We start from the raw sequence: 26,401 nt of genomic DNA, 5'->3' as shown, positions 1-26,401 counted from the left end.
CTCTAGGAAGAGTCCTGGTGGTTTCGAACTTATTCCACTAAAGGATGATGAAGTCCACTGTGCTCATTGGGACCTTCAAAGCAGCAGAAATTTTTCTGTAACCTTCCCCAGATTTGTGCCTTGAGACAATCTTGTCTCGGAGGTCTACAGACAATTCCTTTGACTTCATGCTTGGTTTGTGCTCTGACATGAACTGTCAACTGTGGGACCTTATATAGACAGGTGTGTGCCTTTCCAAATCATGTCCAATCAAATGAATTTACCACAGGTGGACTCCAATTAAGCTGCAGAAACATCTCAAGGATGATCAGGGGAAACAGGATGCACCTGAGCTCAATTTTGAGCTTCATGGCAAAGGCTGTGAATACTTATGTACATGTGATTTCTCAGTTTTTTTATGTTTAATTTGCAAAAACCTCAAGTAAACTTTTTTCACGTTGTCATTATGGGGTGTTGTGTGTGGAATTCTGAGGAAAAAAATTAATTTAATCCATTTTGGAATAAGGCTGTAACATAACAAAATGTGGAAAAAGTGATGCGCTGTGAATACTTTCCGGATGCAGTGTAAGTGCCAACAGCTCTTCAAAATGGCTGTAATTTTAAATTTCTTAATTTTGTTTTTTTTTTTGTTTTGGATCATTTTATTTTTAAGGAGAACTGTAAGTAGAGAGCTACTATCAATCTATTGTAGCTTAAAGGATGAGACTGTTAAGTCTTGAAATTTGCTAAAAGCCAAAACATTGCGTACATATCACAAACTCCACCAACAGATTTTTTTTACTCCTCTTCCAATAAAAAAGTGCTCCATAAAAGGTTTCACTTCTTAATCAAAATTTTAATACCATCAGCATGTTGCATAAGTTTGTCAACAGCTCATTGTTGAACTTGCACAAAGTAGCAGCTCATTTGTTGAAGTGTGGTTCCTCAAAGCAGCATGCCAAGCTGATTGTCCTTTAGTAAGTTTAGGAATGAATACAAATAGCTCCTGATAGTAACAGATTACCAACTAATGCTCTCAGCCTTGCAGTTTTAGTAGTAGGTTTAATAAGTGTGACACAAGGTTATCATAGTTTTGCCTTTTTATATTAGTTTTTATTTCAAAGTGGACTCCTGGAAAATAATCTGGCTGTGCTGCTCTGCAAGCATGAGGTGTATACATTATGTTAGACATGTACATTTCTGTGTTTTATTCAGTTAAACATTTTAATACTACACTTTCTTGATTTTTTCTTTCCAAATTATTTTAATCTAAGCATCTATCTGTTAATATTCCTCAAACAATCCATGCATTGTGTGTAAACCCACAGAGGTCAAAGGCAGCACTTGTAGGAATCCTAAGGTGGAGCGAGTTGGGCTGTCCAGACACTGAGCACGACTGACAGCTGTAGCAGACGTACAGGGACTGGTCCACTTGCAAGACACTCACAAATTAATAGCATAATATAAATAAAAATAGAAGTGTCGGGGATATAGAAATTAGAATAGAAGACATTTGCTATATTTTGTGAAAAACAGGCAGCTTCAGACAAATACACACAAACAAGTTTAGTACTTAATCATATTAAAGAAATTATTACTGATTGCTCCCAAATCTGACATTAATGACAAATGCCCAATATGGAGAATTAAATAATATTTAATCTTAATGCTCATAAAAGTTTTTTTTGTTTTTTTTTAGGTTTTCTTGTAGAGATTCAGAGGAGGGGTTGGCAAGTTACAAGCTAGTGGCAGGCCAAAGGAAAATAAATACATTTAAAAAGTAAAGAAACAAACAAAAAAAAAAGAACAAATCATTTTTACTAGTTCTAAAAAACAAAAAAAGTGGAAACATCCCATAAGTTATAGAAAACAGATACAGATTATATTAAAATAATCATAATTTAAAAAACAAATATTTCATAGCACTTCTACTTCCTTGTGTTTCAGTATCACTTACAAACAGCTAAACAGTCCAACACATTAATAGTTTATTTCAAAAAAGTACTTTCAACAGCTGACCGAATCATTATTACAGTTTGATTTTAGACATGTTCACAGTCTGATTAATATCAAGTTTTAGATTTCTACTTAAAATCAGCAGCTTACTTTTAAGGCATTCAAGAATTGTAACCAGTGCAACAGTTGGTATCAGACAGAAGGATTTCCCTTGACAGGACTTTATAATAGCATTACACATCGCTGGAGAACAATGGCATGAATTGACATTTTGTACCCAAAATGAATAATGCCATGTATTGAAAAATGATACTGAATGAAATATAAACACATAACACACTCGAAATGACAGACTCATGTGTACATCTCTTTACCAGTACAGACCACTCTGACCATAGACAAACACTTCTCTCCACAATGCCATCGTCTTTCGTTGCCTTTCAGAAGTGCAATACACACATCAGTTGTACCTAACCTAACTACTTCTTGTGTACCTAACCTAACTACTTCTTGAACTGTGTGTTATTTTTATTAACTGTCACAGCATTGTGAATGCAAGTCAAATGCCCTCAAATATCTAAAACACTAATACTGTATATCTAAGTATTAAAAACAGGTCCACATTGAAGAAGAAGCTTAAGATTCTACACACTGAGGTGTATTGGTTTTTGTTTAATTGTGGTTGTACTGTGGTCTTTCTCCAATGAGTCTGCAAATACAATATTTGCTTTAGACATATTTAAAAATAAAACTAAGAATCTGAACCTTTTCCACTACAATTAAACAATTGCACACCTCTTGCTGTGCTCTTTGGGATTTCTTCAATTTTGCATCCAGCAATCTTTGTGCAAGGTCAGTGACGTGACCAGGCTGCCAAGGAAAAAAAGTAACAATACACTTCTATATATACAGTATGTATAGACACACAAGAAAAAAATTTATATTAACAGCCACTGAATAAGTTCATTCTGGTAAACAGAACCTACGACAACATCTCTGACATTGTCCTGATCATGATGGAGATTTAAGATCTTTTGTTTGGTTTAATTAAACAATCGACATAATGTAAAATAGTGTTCACTGTAGAGCAAGATACTGTTGGACTCCACTCAGCCTGGATCATTTAGCTAAAATGTCTTTTTCTTGACTGAATACATTTTAAATTCATATATGCCATACAGACAATAAAAACAATAGCACCAGCTGAGAGTTCAGGAATGTTTATATCCCCCCTAATGTAAAATAAATTTGAATTCAATGTAAAGGTTAACAAAGGTACACTAAACCATCTTGTTTTGATTTAAAATCAAGACTAGTACCATAAAATAACAGGTCTTGACAAAACAATTCATTATGCAGCTAAATATTGCATGCTTAACGAAACAGAATTCCTAAATTATAATAATTATATTGCCCCTCTACCCCCCCACGCAAAAAAACAAAAATCCCATAACTACAGTTTCACTCTGTGCAATGCCAGTTTCATACAATAAAAAAGCACCATTGCCCAGGAAACCTGACAGTGATTAGGCCATAAATGTTTTTACACATCCACACACTTGCACGCAGATCTGTAAACATGTCAAAACATAAAGCTTTCAACGGTAAAGCCTGATGTTTGATTTACGGGCACAACTGACATAGATTACACTAAATCTTCTGTATGGTCAAGGTGCAAAGAAACAATTAGTTTGGCCATCAGAGTTTTAAAATTCAATTTGTCTTTGCATCTTATTGTAACCAAAGATCGTTGTGCTTTATTGGACAAAACGGCACATCTCCTAGCAGACGTCCCCATCGATCCGTTTCAGAGGTTGTACTTGTACAATACCCTTACAAAAATAGGAAATCTCTTACTTCTAATTGTCTGCATGGACTGCCATAACACACACTCCTGCTGGCTGGACTGGGGGGACTGGAGGTTGGTATACAATTTTTGGACTTTTAAACCAATGACACCTGGATAATGAAATACATATTGCTCCCATTTTCATATCAGTGTTGTCCTTTGCAGCCATGGTCATAACTTCCTGAATATCCTAAGACTGATTGTAAGTGGAGTTCTGGCTCCCATTAGAACTCTGATCACCCTCACTGTTAAAAAAAAGAAACAAATATATTTAAAAATTACAAAACAGCACAAGCCGTCAGCACTGAACACACAGCCAATGTATTTGAAGCATATTTCTGTCCTTATTTGTAATGTATTGCTAGCAAAAATAAAATACACATTTCCCATTCAAAAAAAAAGACTACAGATAAGCCGGCTACAGTAAGAGTCATGAAGGGTGAATAAGATTTATAACAGCAAGGGATATATTTTATTATCTCAAATTAATTACCATTAACAACTTATCCAGATCATTCAGAAGTACTACCGCAGATAAAAGATGTTAACTTGGGCGGAACAATTTGGAAAAATTATCTAATTGTGATTGTTCTGACAGATACTGCACATGCAATTTGATTTATGATATATTTTTTTCAAAGTCAATATTTACTATGTAAAAGATTTCAAACATGACCGAGCTTTACCATGTGACAAACCATCAAAATGTTAACTGCTTTATATTGTAATGAAAAGATTATGTTTTAAAATATTTTCCAATTGTCACAGAACAATTATCAGAAAAGCTGTGACTTGTGGTCAAGGAGTAGCATCGAAATATTTCACAACCTGTAATCAATACAATATTACTTACTGATTTCCAGCATTTAGCATACAAAATGACAAGCACAGAACAATTACCATAAAAATTATCACTAAATACAAAAACAGAATATAACTGCTACACAAAATGTCTAGTGCTGGAAGCAGTCATATTTAACCAGTCTCTCTATGACGAGTTTGTGGCTGGTATACACAGGAATGTGCGAGCCGCCGGTCGGCATCAGAAAGTTATCACTGTTATCAGTAGTCACACACGCTATATCACGCTATATCACGCATATCCTAAATCACAGCCATTGTGTTTTGCTAATCACATTGTTTCAAATTGCAAGTTGAATAAATGTGCAATGTCCAAAGTCCATTTTCTTGAACATAACATTTTTTTCTATCATTAACTTTGTGTAGTTCTAATCTAAGCTCCTTCAGGAGTAACCAATCCCTTTTTTCAAACTAACATTTAAACATCTAAGATGTAGTTGAAGGTTGACAGGATAAAGAACCAAAGATCACATTTTACAAAGAATTGTAGCATTTTTCTATCCAAAAGAAAAAACAAATCATGTTGATTTCTGGTAAATTAAACAATCATGGTTGACACTTTTCAAATCATCAATTTTATAGTGTGACTTTGCCTTTTTTGCAGATCAATCTGAGATACTTTTTCTTTCTTAGAGTATGCCCCCGTAAAATAAGAATAACTCCCAAATAATGTCATTTAACAATCCTGCAAAACCTGGCAGTAAAAATAATGCTGCATATATTTTGAAATGTTGGGTCACATTCATATACTAAACTAACAGTATCAATCATGGTAACCTACTCCTCTTATATTTGATTTTGTGAGCATGTCTGGATTTATACTCGATTGTACAGTTCAGTGGATTCATGCTCATCATGGATTAATTCTACCTTCTGCCCAACGCTACTGCAGTAGTCTTCGACTACACATGCCCCTGCAAAGGACTATTTGAACTCTCCGTTAATGAAGACATCCATAATTGCAAAAGCACACTATACATTTCCGGAGGCTATTTTCAGCAATATTTATGACCTCTTTTAAGAAGTCGAGCTTGAAATTCAAAAGACAGGATAGTGAAATGTACCTGTTTGGTGGGGGTTTTGGTTTAGGCATCTTATTGAGAATAGCAGCCATTTCTTTTCTGTCATCAAAATTCTTCCACTGATCATACAACTTTAGAATCACTCGTATAATCTCTAAAATCTAAGAATGCAGACAATACGAGAAATTCAAAGACAAATTTATAGCCTATGACATGTTAAGACACAAAGAGTGTGAAATTACTACATAGAAGATAATACATAAGCAAGTTGCTGCAACTACAGTTTAATGATGGTAAAAACTTTTCATTACAATTAAATTGGTCATTTCAACACATTTAATATCTGATGCTTTTAGATTCCAGATTAAGCATTCATCTAAATTTTGAATTGTTGAATCACAACACATTTCACTTTGTGTATGCCACCTTTGTAACTTTAATTTAAAAAAGGCCATTTTACAATTAATTTCTAAAATGAAACCAGTCCACCTTCCTTAAAATCCTGTTCCAACTAAACTGAAGAAAAAAAAAAAACAAAACACTTTTCTCTTCTCTACTGCAAGTGATGGCACTTATGCGTCATTTTAATTTTGGTTCTCCTGCCTGACTTTGACAATGATTCAGCCACTCCAGAATCCCACTTCAGTCCTATCAGACCTTAGTTTTACTCCATCAATTATGCCAACATTTGGTTTCACCATCGCACATTGCAAAGATTTCCAAATGGAACTGGGGGTTAGCTGGCCAATTAGGACAAAACATGTATTGTGTACTCTTTGTGTTATTTGGTAAGATACTGTACAACATATCTATGATCTTCTTGCAACTGAGAGGTCATGGAGGATGTTTACCAAATGGCTGTGCAACCACAAGTGTTCCCTGATAGGTAACCACCCAATAAACCAGATTACGTTTCATACCTAAGAATATAATACTCAGATCTTCACCCTGTCAAATAAATGGACCAGCCGCGTGGCGCAACGTCAGAGGCTCCACCTCAGGCATTACTATCTGAGGGAAGGCCCTTTTCTATTCCAGCATGACTGTGCCCCATTGTGCAAAGCAAGGACCATAAAGACATGGTTGGATGAGTTTAGTGTGGAAGAACTTGACTGACCCACACAGAGCCCTGACCTCACCCCCATCAAACACCTCTGAGGTGAACTGAAATGGAGATTGCAAGCCTGGCCTTCTCATCCAACATCAATGCACAAAAATGCTCCAATATCTTGTGAAAGCCTTCCAAGAAGAGTGGAAGCTGTTATAGCTGCAAAGGGGGGACCAACTACATATTAAACTCTATGTATTTCAATGCATTGTCATTAAAGTCCCTGTCAGTGTAACGGTCAGGAGTTGTGGTTACTAATGCCTCTCTCTATCAACAGAACCAAAGACGACAAACAATAATCCACCTCTGGTATTTTTGGTCATTCGCAATAACTATCTTGCACCACTCCCGTCACCGTTTCCCATCGACAATGTTGCTTCCGACTCCCCTGTGATGACATTGAGCCCGGTGCATCAAGAACATCAACTCCAGTCATTCTTTGATGACATCACTTCTGTACTTCTGCATCTGATGTCATTTCCTACCTACAATTGTGCTTGAAAGTTTGTGAACCCTTTAGAATTTTCTATATTGCTGCATAAATATGACCTAAAACATTATCAGATTTTCGCTTAAGTCCTAAAAGTAGAAAAAGAGAAACCAGTTAAACAAATGAGACAAAAATATTATACTTGGTCATTTATTTATTGAGGACAATGATCGAACATTACATATTTGTGAGTTGAAAAAGTATGTGAACCACTAGGATTAGCATTTAGTTTGAAGGTGAAATTAGAGTCAGGTGTTTTCAATCAATGGGATGACAATTAGGTGTGAGTGGGCACCCTGTGTTATTTAAAGAACAGGGATCTATCAAAGTCTGCTCTTCACAACACGTTTGTGGAAGTGTATCATGGCAAGAACAAAGGAAATTTCTGAGGACCTCAGAAAAAAAAGTTGTTGATGCTCATCAGGCTGGAAAAGGTTATAAAACCATCTCTAAAGAGTTTGGACTCCACCAATCCACAGTCAGACAGATTTTGTACAAATGAAGGAAATTCAAGACCATTGTTACCCTCCCCAGCAGTGGTCGACCAACAATGATCACTCCAAGAGCAAGGCATGTAATAGTCAGCGAGGTCACAAAAGACTCCAGGGTAACATCTAAGCAACTGAAGGCCTCTCTCACATTGGCTAATGTTCATGTTCATGAGTCCACCATCAGGAGAACACTGAACAACAATGGTGTACATGGCAGGGTTGCAAGGAGAAAGCCACTGCTCTCCAAAAAAAACATTGCTGCTCATCTGCAGTTTGCTAAAGATCACGTGGACAAACCAGAAGGCTATTGGAAGAATGTTTTGTGGACGGATGAGACCAAAATAGAATTTTGAATAGGTTATGTTCGGAGAAAGGAAAACACTGCATTCCAGCATAAGAACCTTATCCCATCTGTGAAACATGGTGGTGGTAGTACCATGGTTTGGGCCTGTTTTACTGCATCTGGACCAGGACGGCTTGCTTTCATTGATGGAACAATGAATTCTGAATTATATCAGAGAATTCTAAAGGAAAATGTCAGGACATCTGTCCATGAACTGAATCTCAAGAAAAGGTGGGTCATGCAGCAAGACAACAACCCTAAGCACACAAGTCGTTCTACCAAAGAATGGTTAAAGAAGAATAAAGTTAATGTTTTGGAATGGCCAAGTCAAAGTCCTGACCTTAATCCAATCGAAATGTTGTGGAAGGGCCTGAAGCGAGCAGTAAATGTGAGGAAACCCACCAACATCACAGAGCTAATGCTGTTCTGTACGGAGGAAAGGGGCTAAAATTCCTCCAAGCCGGTGTACAGGAATGATCAAAAGTTACCGGAAACGTTTAGTTGCAGTTATTGCTGCAAAGGGGGGGTCACACCAGATACTGCAAGCAAAGGTTCACATACTCTTGCCACTCACAAATATGTAATATTCAATCATTTTCCTTAATAAATAAATGACCAAGTATAATATTTTTGTCTCATTTGTTTAACTGGTTTCTCTTTATCTACATTTAGGACTTGAGTGAAAATCTGATGATGATTTAGGTCATATTTCACAAACTTTCAAGCACAACTGTATCTCATTTCCTGCCTCCATTTTTCTATCTAAAATGCCATGTTTTTCACGAGTTGTTGTCAAATGCCTTATTTTGATCCTCTTTTTATTATTTTCTGTCCAAAGCCTACAGACATTATACAGGGTTATTCCCCAAACCTTTTACGAGTATTCCTCAATTTATTTGTTCTCTCTCTCTCTCTGTATGTATGTATGTATGTACACACACAGGTAAAATTCCGTTACAACGAACTCCCAGGGACCTACAAAATATTTCGTTCCAAAGAAAATTTAGTTGTAATGAGATTCTGTATTTGTTACTATAGTGGTTTCTTTACCTTGCGTCCAGATGTTTGCAATCATTTCAATAGCTCCTTTTGCATTAATTTTTATCTCTTCCTGCCTACAAGTTACAGGATACAGACGAGAATTTTTCTCAGCATTTCCTTGCGATAATACACTTTCAGGGTGCGAATGATGCCCAAATCCAATGGCTGAAGCTCTGCTCAGCACAGCTTGGAGCCTGCTGCTGCCCTGGCAACAGATAAACAGTCTTCCATAGACGCGGAGATCGCACTTCGGGATGCTCTTCACGTGTTGTTCAGTTGGGGAAGGTCCTAAGACAGTTTACAAACCTCACATTTTCTTGAATGAGTGCCGCATTAATAGGAATGTTTCTTGAACGAGCATCACTGAACCACATAAAAACTGCTTTTTCGATGTCTTCAAATGCAGCAGTTCACATACGTTTGCAACCTGAGATTTTTCTTCTTTTTTAGCTCGTTCTTTAAAGAAAGTTGACAGCGTCGATGGCAAAATTCCGAATTCACTGGCAACATCTTTTTTCTGTTTACTGCAATCGAGAGCTGCAAAAATGTAAAGTTTTTCTTTCCTGTTATCGTTTTGTGTCTGCCATTTCTATAGGAGGGTGACAATGAGTTAAATTCCAATGGATGTTTTTCAAATGTTGATGAGCAATAAGCAAAAGGTATCACTGCAAACCGCAGGAAACAAAAAAAACAGTACGAGAAAAGTTTGAAGAAAGAAAAAAAAAATTAGAGTTTTTGTTTGGGGATTGTTGTGCACAACTGAGTTGCGGCCACAGAACTAGCTGCTCTGTGGAGGATTCATTGTAATCAAAGTATTTGCTGAATGTAATTCATATTAACAAGATTTTTATAGACTTGTGTCATATGGGAAAGCTGTTGGGACCATAAAAATACTTCGTTGTAATAACCAAGCTATATTTATTATTTTGTATAACTGACAAAGGTGAAAAGTCGTCATTAAAGCACAAATTGGAAAATTCGGGTAGTACTGTGTTCTCTGAATTGTATGACTTGGAGCTTCCAATTTGTAGGGTGCTCATGTTAAACTTGGATTCCCTGTCTGTCCAATAGCACGTGAACACAGCATATAAACCAGACACAAATAGGACAGAAAAAACAGAAGAATGATAGTTGTAGCAAACTAGAAGCATTACATTGCTTGATTACATGTACACTATAATGGAACTTAAACAACAGTAGAGAAGTAATGTTGTTTGTTTAAGCTATATTATAGCTTTACAATAACTGGTAGTTTGTGGCATCTAGAATGTAAAAGTAAGCATTATTTTTAGTAGAGGGCATAGTGTGACATCATAAAGTTTATAAAAATATTATGTTTGACTATCGAGAAGACACTGATAACATGTTATTTTAACCTTTCAACATAAATAGCTAAAACATGTATACTTGTGTATGCTATATGATAGAGTTGTGTTTTACAGAGAAAATAAAACATAACCCTCACAAAAGGCAATATCATTTAGGTCCTTACTATATAGATATATTGTACCTGAAACTCAAAACCTATTAACCCACTAATTTTTCTCAATTTTAAAGAAAAAAAAGCATAAGTGATCAGACAAAGCAATTTTTTTAAAAATTAAACTATTAGCCATCAAAGAGTAACAATTATTAATAACCATAGCAATAAATGAAATAATAAGATTGTCTTGTTCAAAAGTTTGCATACCCTTCCTTCTTAATATTGTGTATTTCCCCCTTCGGTGTCATTGATGGCTTGCATCTTTTTTGATAGTTGTGAATGATGCCCTTATTTTCTCAAACATTACACTCTTCTTGTCAAAAGACTTCCAGGTCCTGCAAATTCAATGGTTGATTTGCATGGACTACATGTTTGTAATCTCTCCAAAGTGGCTCAGGTCAGGTCAAGAGACTGTAATGGCCACCGAAAAATCTTTAGTTTATTCTGCTGAAGCCACCGAAGGGTCAACTTGGCCACGTTTTAGATCATCTAAATGTGCTTCACACACAGCTTATGGGTTGATGTAAGCAAATCTTCCTCCAATATTTTCTGGAAACGCACTGCATTGATTTTGCCATTAATTTTTACTAAAGTTCCTGTGCCTCTGTAGCTCTCACACTCCCAAAACAGCAGAGATCCATCTACATGCTTCACAGTGGGACAGTATCTGTATCTTTTTGACTCCTCTCCATACACAGAATTTATGGTTGTGACAATAAAGTTCAATTTTGGTTTCACTGCTCGAAATGATTTTGCTCCAGATGTTTTGAAACTTCTCTAGATTTTGTGTGGGATATTGTAAGTGGGCTGTTTTTGTGGCATTAGTAACAGCGATGACTTTTTTCTGACAACTCTGCCATGCAGCCCATTTTTGTTCAAGCATCTCCTTATTCTGCGTGCTGTTTCAAAGAAGTCTGTATTTTAGATGAAGTTGCTTGAGTTTTTTTAATTTGCATTCCAAACAATTTTCCTGGCTGTTGTGTCTGAAATCCTTGTTGGTTTGTCTGACCGTGCCTTGGTATTAACACTACTGATGGGCATTTTCAAGGCATTTGACCTTCGTGGCTATCTCAACCTGTTTTGCATGTCTATTATCAGGCCAATCATTCAAGGCCATTTAAACGTTTGATTAGGGTAATCTGTATGATTTCAGTTACAATTATGATAACTAGATGACACACAGAATTTACCTCATCATTCTGTATACAGTGTTATACATTTTGTGTTTGGCAAAATCTTACTTGATTTGTAATATTGATTAATCTGATGGATGTGGATGTGTGATTTAAATCAGCATTTTTTCAGTATGCTTACAATTTATCAGCTCAGGTTTGATTCAAAGGTGCACTAAAGGTCTTATAATAAATTTTCATATATGAAGCATTCTACTGGTGAATAGGTGAAGCTTAAAATAATCACACCTACTCCTCCGAATGAATCATTGATCATTTACAATTCTTCTTTAATTTGTTTGTTTATTTTTGAGCTACAAAAATGTAAACATATTCCTATATAAGTTTTCACCTTTTCTAGATCATTCTCCCCAAAATAACATACCCTGGTTTGAACAGTTTTTTTTTTTGTTGCTCTCAGACGCATTCAATACTGGCCAAAAAAGACCTTCTAGAAAACATATGAGCTAGCATACTTTTTTCTTAACAATAAAGTATTATGCAGAACTATTACTTACCTTTTCCATATCCACAGACAGCTCTGCAAACCACTGCCTTGCATCTTTTTGCTGTACCACACATGCGACATGCAAGCAAGCTTTAAATAAAAGTAAATGTAGTTTGTCAAATAATCAGACTTAGTATTTTGCTTTTCTGAAATAGCAAAAATGAATTAAAAATAAAATGAAAATACACTTGATATACATTAATTAAAAAAGAAACATTTTCTAGAATGAAAAAAAGTAATATTTTGTATACTTTCACAAAATTCAATTTGTTTTAGCCTGTTAACCAGCAAAACAGCTTGTGCACTACAACTTGACAAATACTATTTCTATGAACTTTTACCCAACAAGCCTGAGGTGAAACAATGCCCGATTATGTCATCTTTTAAAAAGGTCTTTAATTCACAACCTAAGTCGCAGCAAGACAAAGGCCACACATAATCCATTTCTATGTATTACATAATGTCTAGAATGTCACCAGGGGCAAAGGGATAGCGGCTGCTGGCATCCTGCCGGCAACCATTTCTTTGCTAGAACTGCCAGACACGAGACTATGCCACTTCACTGTGTCCAGACAGCAAGATTTCAGATGATCGACTGAATCACAGTCGATACAGGTTGCTGCAGTGGTCTCAATTGTCCTGAGGAATACTTGTATATGGGCTTTGACTTGTCCATCCTTTTTTCCTGACATTAATATAATAGAACACTTCTGGGATGCCCTGAATTGTGATATCTGAAGATGGAAACCTCTGGCTGTCGATGGTCACCAGCTTTGTCAGGGCTTTTTGCAGCAATGCAGTAACAGCCCATGACTTCACATGCAGAGTCATATTGCCTCTATGCAAAATACATATCGAGCAGTAATAACTGCAAAAGGTGGTCACACCAGATATCAAAATATTACAAGATGAGTTTTGTTAGTCTTTACAGTTTTGGCATTACTGTTTTGTTGCTCTACTTTGCTCATTTTTTTAAGGTTAACTCAGTAGTCAAGGTAGAAATTGTAGTCAAACAGCAAGTGTTTCCTTTTTTCCCATCAGTGCACATAATAGTATAGAGCATGTACAAAAGGCAAATGTATGTCTAAAAAGTTTATATATTTCAAAACAGAAAAAATGTCACTGGTTAAAGAACATTATTTTTAAATTAAAATAGGAAATAGCATGGATTTAAATGTTGGGGTCACAGAATTAACTGAACTTCATGACAATATAAAATTTTATGAAAACTGATTTTTAGCTGAACCATTTGAAATGTATATTATACTGCTTTTTACACTTACCAAGTGCAACCATAAATGGAGGGTATAAAAGACATAGGTCTGTTCTGTATGTGTCATTCACAATTCTCCTATTTAAAAAGAAAAGAAAAAATTAGCTAGATTGTCCATAAAAGGTATATAGCAATAAAAGCACTTGTAGAGCTTCTTATACTTTGCTAGTGATCAAAGATTGTGAGACAAGTAGAATGACTGGATACGTCATTGCAAGTTGAAAGCCTCCTGATGATTTGTTGCATGGCTCTCAGCAAGTAATTATACGTACCTGAATGCGCCATCGCAGTATGAAAAATACACTGTAAAGTTAAATATTAACAATATTTTTAAAGCATAATCCCCAAATATTGCATACACTCACCAAAAGGATTATTAGGAACCCCTGTTCAATTTCTCATTAATAGAATTATCTAATCAACCAATCACATGGCAGTTGCTTCAATGCATTTAGGAGTGTGGTCCTGGTCAAGACAATTTCCTGAACTCCAAACTGAATGTCAGAATGGAAAAGAAAGGTGATTTAAGCAATTTTGAGCATGGCATGGTTGTTGGTGCCAGACAGGCCGGTCTGAGTATTTCACAATCTGCTCAGTTACTGGGATTTTCATGCACAACCATTTCTAGGGTTTACAAAGAATGGTGTGAAAAGGGAAAAACATCCAGTATGCGGCAGTCCTGTGGGCGAAAATGCCTTGTTGATGCTAGAGGTCAGAGGAGAATGGGCCGACTGATTCAATCTGATAGAAGAGCAACTTTGACTGAAATAACCACTCGTTACAACCGAGGTATGCAGCAAAGCATTTGTGAAGCCACAACACGCACAACCTTGAGGCGGATGGGCTACAACAGCAGAAGACCCCACCGGTACCGCTCATCTCCACTACAAATAGGAAAAAGAGGCTACAATTTGCACGAGCTCACCAAAATTGGACAGTTGAAGACTGGAAAAATGTTGCCTGGTCTGATGAGTCTCGATTTCTGTTGAGACATTCAAATGGTAGAGTCAGAATTTGGCGTAAACAGAATGAGAACATGGATCCATCATGCCTTGTTACCACTGTGCAGGCTGGTGGTGATGGTGTAATGGTGTGGGGATATTTTCTTGGCACACTTTAGGCCCCTTAGTGCCAATTGGGCATCGCTTAAATGCCAAGGGCTACCTCAGCATTGTTTCTGACCATGTCCATCCCTTCATGACCACCATGTACCCATCCTCTGATGGCTACTTCCAGCAGGATAATGCACCATGTCACAAAGCTCGAATCATTTCAAATTGGTTTCTTGAACATGACAATGAGTTCACTGTACTAAAATGGCCCCCACAGTCACCAGATCTCAACCCAATAGAGCATCTTTGGGATGTGGTGGAACGGGAGCTTCGTGCCCTGGATGTGCATCCCATAAATCGCCATCAACTGCAAGATGCTATCCTATCAATATGGGCCAACATTTCTAAAGAATGCTTTCAGCACCTTGTTGAATCAATGCCACGTAGAATTAAGGCAGTTCTGAAGGCGAAAGGGGGTCAAACACTGTATTAGTATGGTGTTCCTAATAATCCTTTAGGTGAGTATATATATTGCATTTACAATAAATATGTGAAAGCTTCAACTTTGATTGCACATTTCAAATTAAACCAGAATACTGCCATGTCAAACAACATAGCAAACATGCAAGAAAGCACTACACAGTACTGCAATCAAATACTTCTAAATCTGTTTCCTTTTTACTTAGATTAATTCATATAAACTGCTGGATCTGAAAACTGAAAATATTTTAATTGCAATTCAGTTTAATTAATATTAATTTCTCTCTTAAGTAATTACTGTACACTGCAAGTAAAGAAACTACATATAGTACCATGCCAAAGGCAGAAGCATGTCTTCTTGTCCCATATCCTGAACATACTGAAGAAGTGGTCTATACGGATGATAAACAATTAAACAACAATCCTAGAAAAAAGTATAAAGAGTTTATATAAAAACATTCATTCTGTCAAAATATATGCATGCATTATTGAATATATCAAAGATCAATACTTTTAAACATACAGTAAGCAGCAGCTTATTAGTTCTAGGAATGCAATTTAATACCTAAAACAACAGTAAAAATCACAAAATCAGACCAGATTTTAATTCATGAGCAAAAACAAGCTTTAGCTACAAACACAAACACTAATCTTTGTTTTCACTCTGATTAATAAAAATGTATGAAAACTAATCACCACCTGGTCATTCCCTCAAGCACTTTCATTTTACCAAGCACTAATGCAGCCTAATTACTGGCAATTGCAATGAACCCAAAAAAAAAAATAAAACAAATATTTGACAATATGTGTCTTTTACTTTGAAAGCTAATGTAGAAAACGTGTTTGTGAACTTACTGTCTGACTATTCCTTAAGTGTAATGATTGTGTAGCTGAAACTATATTCTGTAAGCAACATCTTTCTCATGTAAATGCTGAAGCAGTGATTTATGGTGATCTGGAAAACCGTGCTGAAAAACAAAGAAACACCCTGCTAAAGTTTACGACTGCACTGAGTCTCACCTAAAACGTGAAGTGTTATATTTTCACTGATTTCTGAAGTCATTTGAAATTGAGAAGTGTAAAGTCTACTCTATTATGCTGATTTAAGTCAGTGTGCATTTCTTAATACACAACACAGGCTGTTTTCTAGTCAGTTTATGAAAGCTTGCCTCTTAAGGTATATATTTTTTTAATATATACAGTGGTGTGAAAACTATTTGCCCCCTTCCTGATTTCTTATTCTTTTGCATGTTTGTCACACAAAATGTTTCTGATCATCAAACACATTTAACCATTAGTCAAATATAACACAAGTAAACACAAAATGCAGTTTTTAAATGATGGTTTTATTATTTAGGGAGAAAAAATCCAAACCTACATGGCCCTGTGTGAAAAGTAATTGCCCCTTGTTAAAAATAACCTAACTGTGGTGTATCACACCTGAGTTCAATTTCCGTAGCCACCCCAGGCCTGATTACTGCCACACCTGTTTCAATCAAGAAATCACTTAAATAGGAGCTGCCTGACACAGAGAAGTAGACCCAAAGCACCTCAAAAGCTAGACATCATGCCAAGATCCAAAGAAATTCAGGAACAAATGAGAACAGAAGTAATTGAGATCTATCAGTCTGGTAAAGGTTATAAAACCATTTCTAAAGCTTTGGGACTCCAGCGAACCACAGTGAGAGCCATTATCCACAAATTGCAAAAACATGGAACAGTGGTGAACCTTCCCTGGAGTGGCCGGCCGACCAAAATTACCCCAAGAGCGCAGAGAAGACTCATCCGAGAGGTCACAAAAGACCCCAGGACAACGTCTAAAGAACTGCAGGCCTCACTTGCCTCAATTAAGGTCAGTGTTCACGACTCCACCATAAGAAAGAGACTGGGCAAAAACGGCCTGCATGGCAAATTTCCAAGACGCAAACCACTGTTAAGCAAAAAGAACATTAGGGCTCGTCTCAATTTTGCTAAGAAACATCTCAATGATTGCCAAGACTTTTGGGAAAATACCTTGTGGACTGATGAGACAAAAGTTGAACTTTTTGGAAGGCAAATGTCCCGTTACATCTGGCATAAAAGGAACACAGCATTTCAGAAAAAGAGCATCATACCAACAGTAAAATATGGTGGTGGTAGTGTGATGGTCTGGGGTTGTTTTGCTGCTTCAGGACCTGGAAGGCTTGCTGTGATAGATGGAACCATGAATTCTACTGTCTACCAAAAATCCTGAAGGAGAATGTCCGGCCATCTGTTCGTCAACTCAAGCTGAAGCGATCTTGGGTGCTGCAACAGGACAATGACCCAAAACACACCAGCAAATCCACCTCTGAATGGCTGAAGAAAAACAAAATGAAGACTTTGGAGTGGCCTAGTCCTGACCTGAATCTAATTGAGATGCTATGGAATGACCTTAAAAAGGCGGTTCATGCTAGAAAACCCTCAAATAAAGCTGAATTACCACAATTCTGCAAAGATGAGTGGGCCAAAATTCCTCCAGAGCGCTGTAAAAGACTCATTAAAAGTTATCGCAAATGCATGATTGCAGTTATTGCTGCCAAGGGTGGCCCAACCAGTTATTAGGTTCAGGGGGCAATTACTTTTTCACACAGGGCCATGTAGGTTTGGATTTCTTTTCTCCCTAAATAATAAAAACCATCATTTAAAAACTGCATTTTGTGTTTACTTGTGTTATATTTGACTAATGGTTAAATGAGTTTGATGATCAGAAATATTTTGTGTGACAAACATGCAAAAGAATAAGAAATCAGGAAGGGGGCAAATAGTTTTTCACACCACTGTATATTACAATAAAATATTTTCCTGAACATGGCAACACAAATCACCTTACTTGTACATACCATATTTTAAAGCAGGGCAAAAGTCAAGTAACTGCTAATCCAAGCATCATTTATCAAGACCCACAAACTACAGCAAACAGTCCTACACTGTTTTAATCTAATATTAGCAATGCACATAACTTGCACTTGTCCTATATTTAAAATTTTGGCAGCACATAAGAATATGAAGAAAAGAGGAGGATGTAGTGAATAAGAAAATGTAAAATAAGGACTGGCTGATTGCTATACTTAACTACTAAGAATTCATATTTAATTGCTGCATGAATATCAACTTGCAGTGTTTACAAAATGTTGACCATAATAGTAATTCTCTATTTGAATCAAATATCACAAAGCCAAGCAAGATGTGCTTATGACCAAATATCTTATACAAGAAATGTAATTGAATTTACACTGTAAGGTATTCAGTGAAAGTAAACCATGGAAAGAAAATCTACTGGACATGCTTCTATTTTGTAACTGTAGAAATGTAGACTTCTGATGTTGTGCCTCACATATATGATTACAGACAACTTTATGTTTTTTCTACTGCTCAGTAAATTTTAATGACATCCCTTTGCCCACCACTGCAACAAAATATACAGAACTGCTGTTTTATCCTTTTTCCATCTACATTACTGACTGAGCATTACAGTCAAAGTGTTTATAATTTTTGGCAAAGCTTAATAGTTTAATATTTTTTTTTGTTGAAACCTCTATTCAAAAACCATTTCAAGTATTTCCAATTTCAAATGCCAGCAAGCTAAAGAGTCTTTGTCACTGATGCTACACTCAAACATTACTTAAAATTTAGTTCTTGCTCTCTCAAGGTCAATGAGATCTCTACATTTAGCCATACATGTCATCATAAGTAGTAACTTGGTCTGCCTATCAGTTTCACACTTGACTTAAGCAAGTTGCGATTTTAACTGCCAAAATATGTTAAAGATAACATTTGCAGAAAAGCAACTGTTTTCAATATAATTTGTATTCAAGCATTTTTTATTTTGTAATTTACCTTTATGATAGCTATACCAGTGTGTGCAGAGGATACCACTAGAGTAGCTGATAGTACACTACAGTATATTCTTTAAGAATGTTTTTTTGTTCAGTTTCATGATAAACTACAAGTAATGTGTACGGAATTATGCTATCACATGCTTGTTCACTATATGAGATCCTTATTGTAACAAAGATATTTGCTATTTTCAGCACTCAACTAACACCTCTCCTGTTTAACCTGTTGTGTCTCAACCTCTCTTGCCTGGCGTTTCCTCTCTTGATCACATCCCTGTTCACCTTCTCTGCCATTTCGGGATGTCTCGCTCATCTTCTTTCTACTTTTTGATTGACACCAATGGTAAGCAGGCCCTCATTACTCAGTGAGTGAACCAGGAACTTTCAAACACCCAACACATCGTGTCATCACCCCTACCACTGAACCAAAAGACATAAATTGATTAATCAGACCAAAGCCAAACTGACCAATCAGATTGCTTAGAGAGACTGTCCCTCTCTCCTACACACACTGAATAACATTTTATCATATATAAAGATAGCATGTTTCACCCATTATTCCTTGACTTACAGTTGATCCACTGCAAATGATTACAACTTACAAAAATCTCTTTCAAGATGTCTACGTTATCCAAAAAATTCAACTGCAGCACAGTGCAATGAATCAGCAAATCCAGACATTATTTTCCACTGTGTCCCTGAACCAGTTCATGTTTAACAGTGAAAACAGCACATCACTGCAGTATACAAAATTTTGTATGTTTAAAGAAGCATGTGCTTACAGATAAAGTTAGGCCATATTCATGTCATTTGAACCCCCAGCTGCCATAGGGTGGTTATAATATACAGTTAAGTCCATAAGTATTTGGACAGAGAAAACTTTTTTCTAATTTTGGTTCTGTACATTACCACAATGAATTTTAAATGAAACAACTCAGATGCAGTTGAAGTGCAGACTTTCAGCTTTAATTCAGTGGGGTGAACAAAAAGATTGCATAAAAATGTGAGGCAGCTAAAGCATTTTTTTAACACAATCCCTTCATTTCAGAAGCTCAAAAGTAATCGGAGAATTGACTCAAAGGCTAGGTGTGGGCAAGTCCGTCGTTCTGTCATTATCAATTAAGCAGATAAAAGGCCTGGAGTTGATTTGAGGTGTGGTGCTTGCATGTGGAAGTTTTTGCTGTCAATAGACAACATGCGGTCAAAGGAGCTCTCCATGCAGGTGAAAGAAGCCATCCTTAGGCTGCGAAAACAGAAAAAAAACCCATCCGAGAAATTGCTACACTATTATTATTGCTATTACGAGTGGCAAAACCTACAATTTGGCACATCCTGAGAAAGAAAGCAAGCACTGATGAACTCAGCAACACAAAAAGACCTGGATGTCCACAGAAGACAACAGTGGTGGATGATCGCAGAATCATTTCCATGGTGAAGAGAAACTCCTTCACAACAGCCAACCAAGTGAACAACACTCTCCAGGGTGTTGATATCGATATCCAAGTCTACCATAAAGAGAAGACTGCATGAAAGAAAATACAGAGGGTGCACTGCAAGGTGCAAGCCACTCATAAGCCTCAAGAATAGAAAGGCTAGATTGGAATTTGCTAAAGAACATCTAAAAAAGCCAGCACAGTTCTGGAAAAACATTCTTTGGACAAATGAAACCAAGGTCAACCTCTACCAGAATGATGGCAAGAAGAAAGTATGGAGAAGATGTGGAACAGCTCATTATCTAAAGCATACCACATCATCTGTAAAACACGGTGGAGGCAGTGTGATGGCATGGGAGTGCATGGCTGCCAGTGGCACTGGAACACTAGTGTTTATTGACGACTAGCAAAATACCCGCGCTTCGCAGGGGCGAAGTACTGCATTAAAATTTTTATTAAGAAGAAAATTAAACCTTTTTAAACTGAGGGAAAATATGCCAATAATTGTTTGTTAAGGATCTCTTTGTATACCATGTTGTTAGTTCGGCCCTCCAGTTGTAACATGACCAAGCTGTGCGCTGAGCTTACTCTTGAGCATGCAACTTACAGTTGGCCATGTGAACAGTAATCTTGTCTCAAATCTCACAGCTTGGATTGCTGCTGTCATAATCGGTTTGAGTTTCATTTTTTGTTTCAATTACGACAGTATTTGCAGGATTTGTTGTGTTGAAGTGACATTCGGCATCTGTCAAGCGTTGTAAGCACACAACCGGTTTCATCGATAAAATCACACCCAGCTTTTGAGAGATTAAACATTCATAAACATCAAAGTGTCCACTACTAAAATCATCACCTGTGAATCTAAGATGTTTAAGAGGCATTGGCGGTTGTCGAAAGGTGTAAAATATTTGGCCATTTCGGTACACTTGAAAGCGACAACCGAACAATTCAGGGGCAGCCATCAACTCACATGCAGAACCATAGGTGAAGGGCTTAAGCATTTCACTCTTATAGTGTTCCTGTGTAGTATAATTATCTCCTGTACCGTCATCAGTCCACACCTTGAACCTGTCCCAGTCATTCAATACATAAGATACAATGTTCCTCTGGATATCAAGAGTGAGCCTGATATGGCCGTGCAATATGTAACAAAGAGAATGGAAAAGGTAGGTGCCATCTCCGGGCATGGAAACCACTCGGTAAGTGACAGTTCTTTGATCGATAGTGATCACCTCGATAGACACGGTAATGGGGGTTGGAATGATAAAGGAAATGGGTACCTGAGCAATGTAAAGTAAGTCTAAAATACCTATACAATAACTATAATTGTAATAAACAAACAATAAAACAGCAGAGAAGCCGTGGATTAAACAAAAAGGCTGTAGTTATCAGTAGGGAGACGTGAATCCCGTGGCAAAGCAAGGAAGGGAACGTAGAGACTGGAGCGACGGACGGTCTTATATAGGCAGGCAGCCAACAACGTGGGAGGCGTTGGGATGGGGGACCCAACGCCACCTCACATGGTGACCGAGCTGCAGGCTATGGACGTATATATGTACGTAAGTAGGATTCAGTTAGCGTTGGGAACCCGTGTACCAAATTTCTTGAAGATGGGCCCATAAGTAACAAAGACTGTTGAAAAGTTCAATATGGCGGCCGACAGTGGCATCATACCACCGAAATAAGTATGTACATTGGTTTCAGTTAGTGCAGGGAAGCCGCCTACCAAATTTCGAGAAGATCGGGACATAAATATGAAAGTTCAACATGGCGGACATTGTTGACCGTTATGACAATTACGCGTAGAATTTCTAAATGAAACCTGATTAACTTTTGTAAGTAAGCTGTAAGGAATGAGCCTGCCAAAATTCAGCCTTCTACCTACACGGAAAGTTATAGAATTAGTGACGTTTGGAAAATTCAATATGGCGGCCGACAGTGGCATCATACCACCGAAATAAGTACGTACATCGGTTTTGGTTAGCGCAGGGAAGCCACCTACAAAATTTCATGAAGATGGGGCCATAAATAAGAAAGTTCAACATAGCGGACGTTGTCGACCGTTATGACCGTTACGTGTAGAATTTCTAAATAAAACCTGCTTAACTTTTGTAAGTAAGCTGTAAGGAATAAGCCTGCCAAATTTCAGCTTTCTACCTACATGGGAAGTTGGAGAATTAGTGATGAGTCAGTGAGTGAGTGAGTCAGTCAGTCAGTGAGGGCTTTGCCTCTTATTAGTATAGATGTGACACAGGACAGAAGCAGCCAAATGAATTCTGAGGTGTTCAGAGACATACTGTCTGCTCAAATCCAGCTAAATGCAGTCAAATTGATTGGGTGGTGTTTCATGATACAGTTGGACAATGACCTAAAACATACAGCCAAAGCAACCCAGGAGTTTATTAAAGCAAAGAAGTGGAAACTTCTTGAATGGCCAAGTCAATCACCTGATCTTAACCCAATTGAGCATGCATTTCACTTGTTGAAGACTAAACTTTGGAAAGAAAGGCCCACAAACAAACAGCAACTGAAATTCGCTGCAGTAAAGGCCTGGCAGAACATTAAAAAGGAGGAAACACAGCATCTGGTGATGTCCATGAGTTCAAGACTTCAGGCTGTCATTGCCAACTAAGAGTTTTCAACCAAGTATTAGAAGTTAACATTTTATTTCCAGTTATTTAATTTGTCCAATTATTTTTGAGCCCCTGAAATAAAGGGATTGTGTTAAAAAATGCTTTAGTTGCCTCACATTTTATGCAATCTTTTTGTTCAACCCACTGAATTAAAGCTGAAAGTCTGCACTTCAACTGCATCTGAGTTGTTTCATTTAAAATTCATTGTGGTAATGTACAGAACCAAAATTAGAAAAAAAGTGTCTTTGTCCAAATATTTACGGACCAAACTGTATTTAAAGAAACAAAACACACGCACACACACACAATGGCTTGTATCATAAATTTGACTTTAAAAATTGCTGTTTGCCTTAATGTATGCTTAATTCAAAATCACATTTATTGGCCAATTAAGCATGCATACAAGGAATTTGGTGCCAGTTTTAGTGTCTCAGTATAAGTTTACATAATCAACATACACACTGTCAATCACACAGCCGAGATAAAAAAAACGAGAATGTAAAAAAAAAAAAAACTACAAATATATATATATATATACTAATAAAAGGCAAAGCCCTCATTGATTCACTCACTCACTGACTCATCACTAATTCTCCAACTTCCCGTGTAGGTAGAAGGCTGAAATTTGGCAGGCTTATTCCTTACAGCTTACTTACAAAAGTTGGGCAGGTTTCATTTCGAAATTCTACGCGTAATGGTCATAACTGGAACCTATTTTTTTGTCTATAATAGACTTCTGCTCAATGCCCGTGGAAGGCAAAGTTACGCCTCCCACGTAATTTAGTGCCTGCCCATATAAGGCCGTCCGTCAGCGGCAATCCAATAGAAACACTGCCGCTAAATATTCACGGGTGAAGGACTGTGCTTATGCAGAGGAAGATGAGATGGTCAGGGTGGTGTTTGGCACAAACTCGGCGAAACTGCGAGAGAAACTTTTAAGTGCCAGGTCTCAGCTAACATTAAATACAGCCGTGGACATCGCACAAGATGGCACCAGCACTATTGGGAACCTTCGATACATGTACACCGAGCGGCTCACGTGAAATGACGCAGTGCACAGACAAAAAGCAACAGTTCCAAAGAGTGCTGAACAAAAACCGAATTACACAATTGAGAAGGCAGCAAAAAAATATGAAGCGTGTGATACATACAAGCATATTCATAAGTGCAGCTACTGCAGAAACAAAGCACACGTTGGAAAAAGTCAATTTCCCGCTAAAGAAAGATCGTGTAAAAAAAAAAAAACCCGTGCATGCAGTGTGTCACATCTCCGATAAAGAGAAAGACGAGCTGTTTATTGATGCAGTAAGAAACGATTCGATGAATGAAAGCTGTTATCTTTACAACGATTGACAAACACGGAATGTAACTTGAACACAACACATCCTACAAATACAAACCTGATTGAAAGAAATGATAATCAAATCCTTGATGACAGCAACACTCATAACACTAACAAAACAATTACTGTATATTGACAATTATGTTACATTACTTTTAAAATGTTCCCTTTTCTTTTTCATAACTTCTTTAACACACTACTACTATATATGTATGTATATATGTGTGTGTATATATATATATATATATACATATACATATATATACATATATATATATATATACATATACATATACATATACATATACATATACATATATACACACACACACACACACACACACACACACACACAGTGATCCTCGCTATATCATCACGCTTGACTTTCGGCTTCACTCTATCTCAATTTTTTCTCATACACGCTTACGTCACTACGCATGCGCTTTCTGAGAACTTTTATCTAAGCCCTACGATGGCTACGATCTAAGCCTTCTGACAATAAAACTAAGCGCCAGAGGAAGATGCTTACTATCCAGGAGAAGGTGAAACTCTTGGATATGATTAAAGATGGCAATACCATACAAAAGCCTCCTCACGCATATGAAATGACAGCGCCAGCAACTGTCTATCAAGATGTTCTTCAGCCGCGCACCCAGACACCCACTGCCTACTCCTAGTACTTCTTCACTGAAGACAACTATGCACCTGCTGAAGATACTGCACCACCTCTGAAGACTCTCCTACTGAGGTCGTGCCTTCATAGGTTAGTGGTTGTGTGCAATTAAATGTACAGTACAATAATCTACTAGATAAAGCGTTCGGGATTGTCCTTCCGTCCCGTGAGTGCAAAGCGTAGCGGTATTCCGCTTATTACAGACTTACTACTTGCGGCTTGAGGTGCGAAGCGACGCAATGTGAGCAGATTTCTGGTGCTGTCACCGTTCCCTTGCTTTTGTGCGCGATGCGCTGGAAAAATAGACAAAATTATGTCTCTGGAAATAATTAATGTTGATGGAGTACAAATGCCTCATCGCGTAGTAAATATCAGAGGAGATGGTGCTTGCTTTTTCTCATCTATAGCTTATTTAGTGCATGAAACTCCGCCTTTAGCGGTACAGATTCGGGCTGACATTGTACGACTTTGGACAGGCACTTGAGTGGATTAAAAAAAAAAAACTTAGGTTATTCGGGAGATGTTATGAATGGGCACTTTGATGTTCTTATTCCCTACGCTAACACATGCCTGATGTACACATGAAGCGCACAAAATTTGAGGATAAAAGTCGGTCGCCTTAAAAGGCGAGTGTGCCTAGTAATATGATATTTGTAACGTCTAATATGTCTTATTTTCTCTTATTTTGTCTAATATATTGGGTAATACGAGTGTAATGGTGACTAAAGGGTGTTATTTCATGTCTAGAGGGCTCTAATAATGTTAAAAAACGTATTTAGAAGGTCGTAAACAGGTTTTCTATACTCTATTTATAAATCGAATATTTTCGCAGTTAAAGAATCCTACTTTGCGAAAATTCACTTATCACGGTAGAGTCTAGAATGGAATTAACCATGATAAGCGAGGGTTCACTGTATATGTGTATATATATATATATATATATATATATATATATATATATATATATATATATATATATATATATATATATATATATGTATATATATATGTATATATATATGTATATATATATATATATATATATATATATATATATATATATATATATATATATATATATACACACAGTGGTGTGAAAAACTATTTGCCCCCTTCCTGATTTCTTATTCTTTTGCACGTTTGTCACACAAAATGTTTCTTATCATCAAACACATTTAACCATTAGTCAAATATAACACAAGTAAACACAAAATGCAGTTTTTAAATGATGGTTTTTATTATTTAGGGAAAAAAATCCAAACCTACATGGCCCTGTGTGAAAAGTAATTGCCCCCTGAACCTAATAACTGGTTGGGCCACCCTTAGCAGCAATAACTGCAATCAAGCGTTTGCGA

At 37.0% G+C, this 26,401-nt stretch overlaps 1 protein-coding gene across 1 annotated transcript in view; it reads right to left on the bottom strand.

The window, feature by feature from the left end:
- Window positions 1–1,679: 1,679 nt before the first annotated feature.
- The window catches only part of ccnc (cyclin C), a 64,089-nt gene continuing 39,367 nt past the window's right edge, over window positions 1,680–26,401 (bottom strand). The window contains exons 8-12 of the mRNA XM_039747590.1: window positions 15,441–15,532; window positions 13,587–13,654; window positions 12,314–12,393; window positions 5,710–5,828; window positions 1,680–4,029 (exon numbers count right to left, since the gene is read on the bottom strand). Of these exons, the coding sequence (XP_039603524.1) occupies window positions 3,975–4,029; window positions 5,710–5,828; window positions 12,314–12,393; window positions 13,587–13,654; window positions 15,441–15,532 (414 nt within the window). The 3' untranslated portion in view covers window positions 1,680–3,974. The remainder of the gene's footprint in view (window positions 4,030–5,709; window positions 5,829–12,313; window positions 12,394–13,586; window positions 13,655–15,440; window positions 15,533–26,401) is intronic.

Source organism: Polypterus senegalus, chromosome 3, assembly GCF_016835505.1.
Source record: "Polypterus senegalus isolate Bchr_013 chromosome 3, ASM1683550v1, whole genome shotgun sequence".
Taxonomy (NCBI): domain Eukaryota; kingdom Metazoa; phylum Chordata; class Cladistia; order Polypteriformes; family Polypteridae; genus Polypterus; species Polypterus senegalus.
The sequence above is the reverse complement of the archived record's forward strand: the minus strand, read 5'-3'. Positions and strand labels throughout refer to the sequence as shown.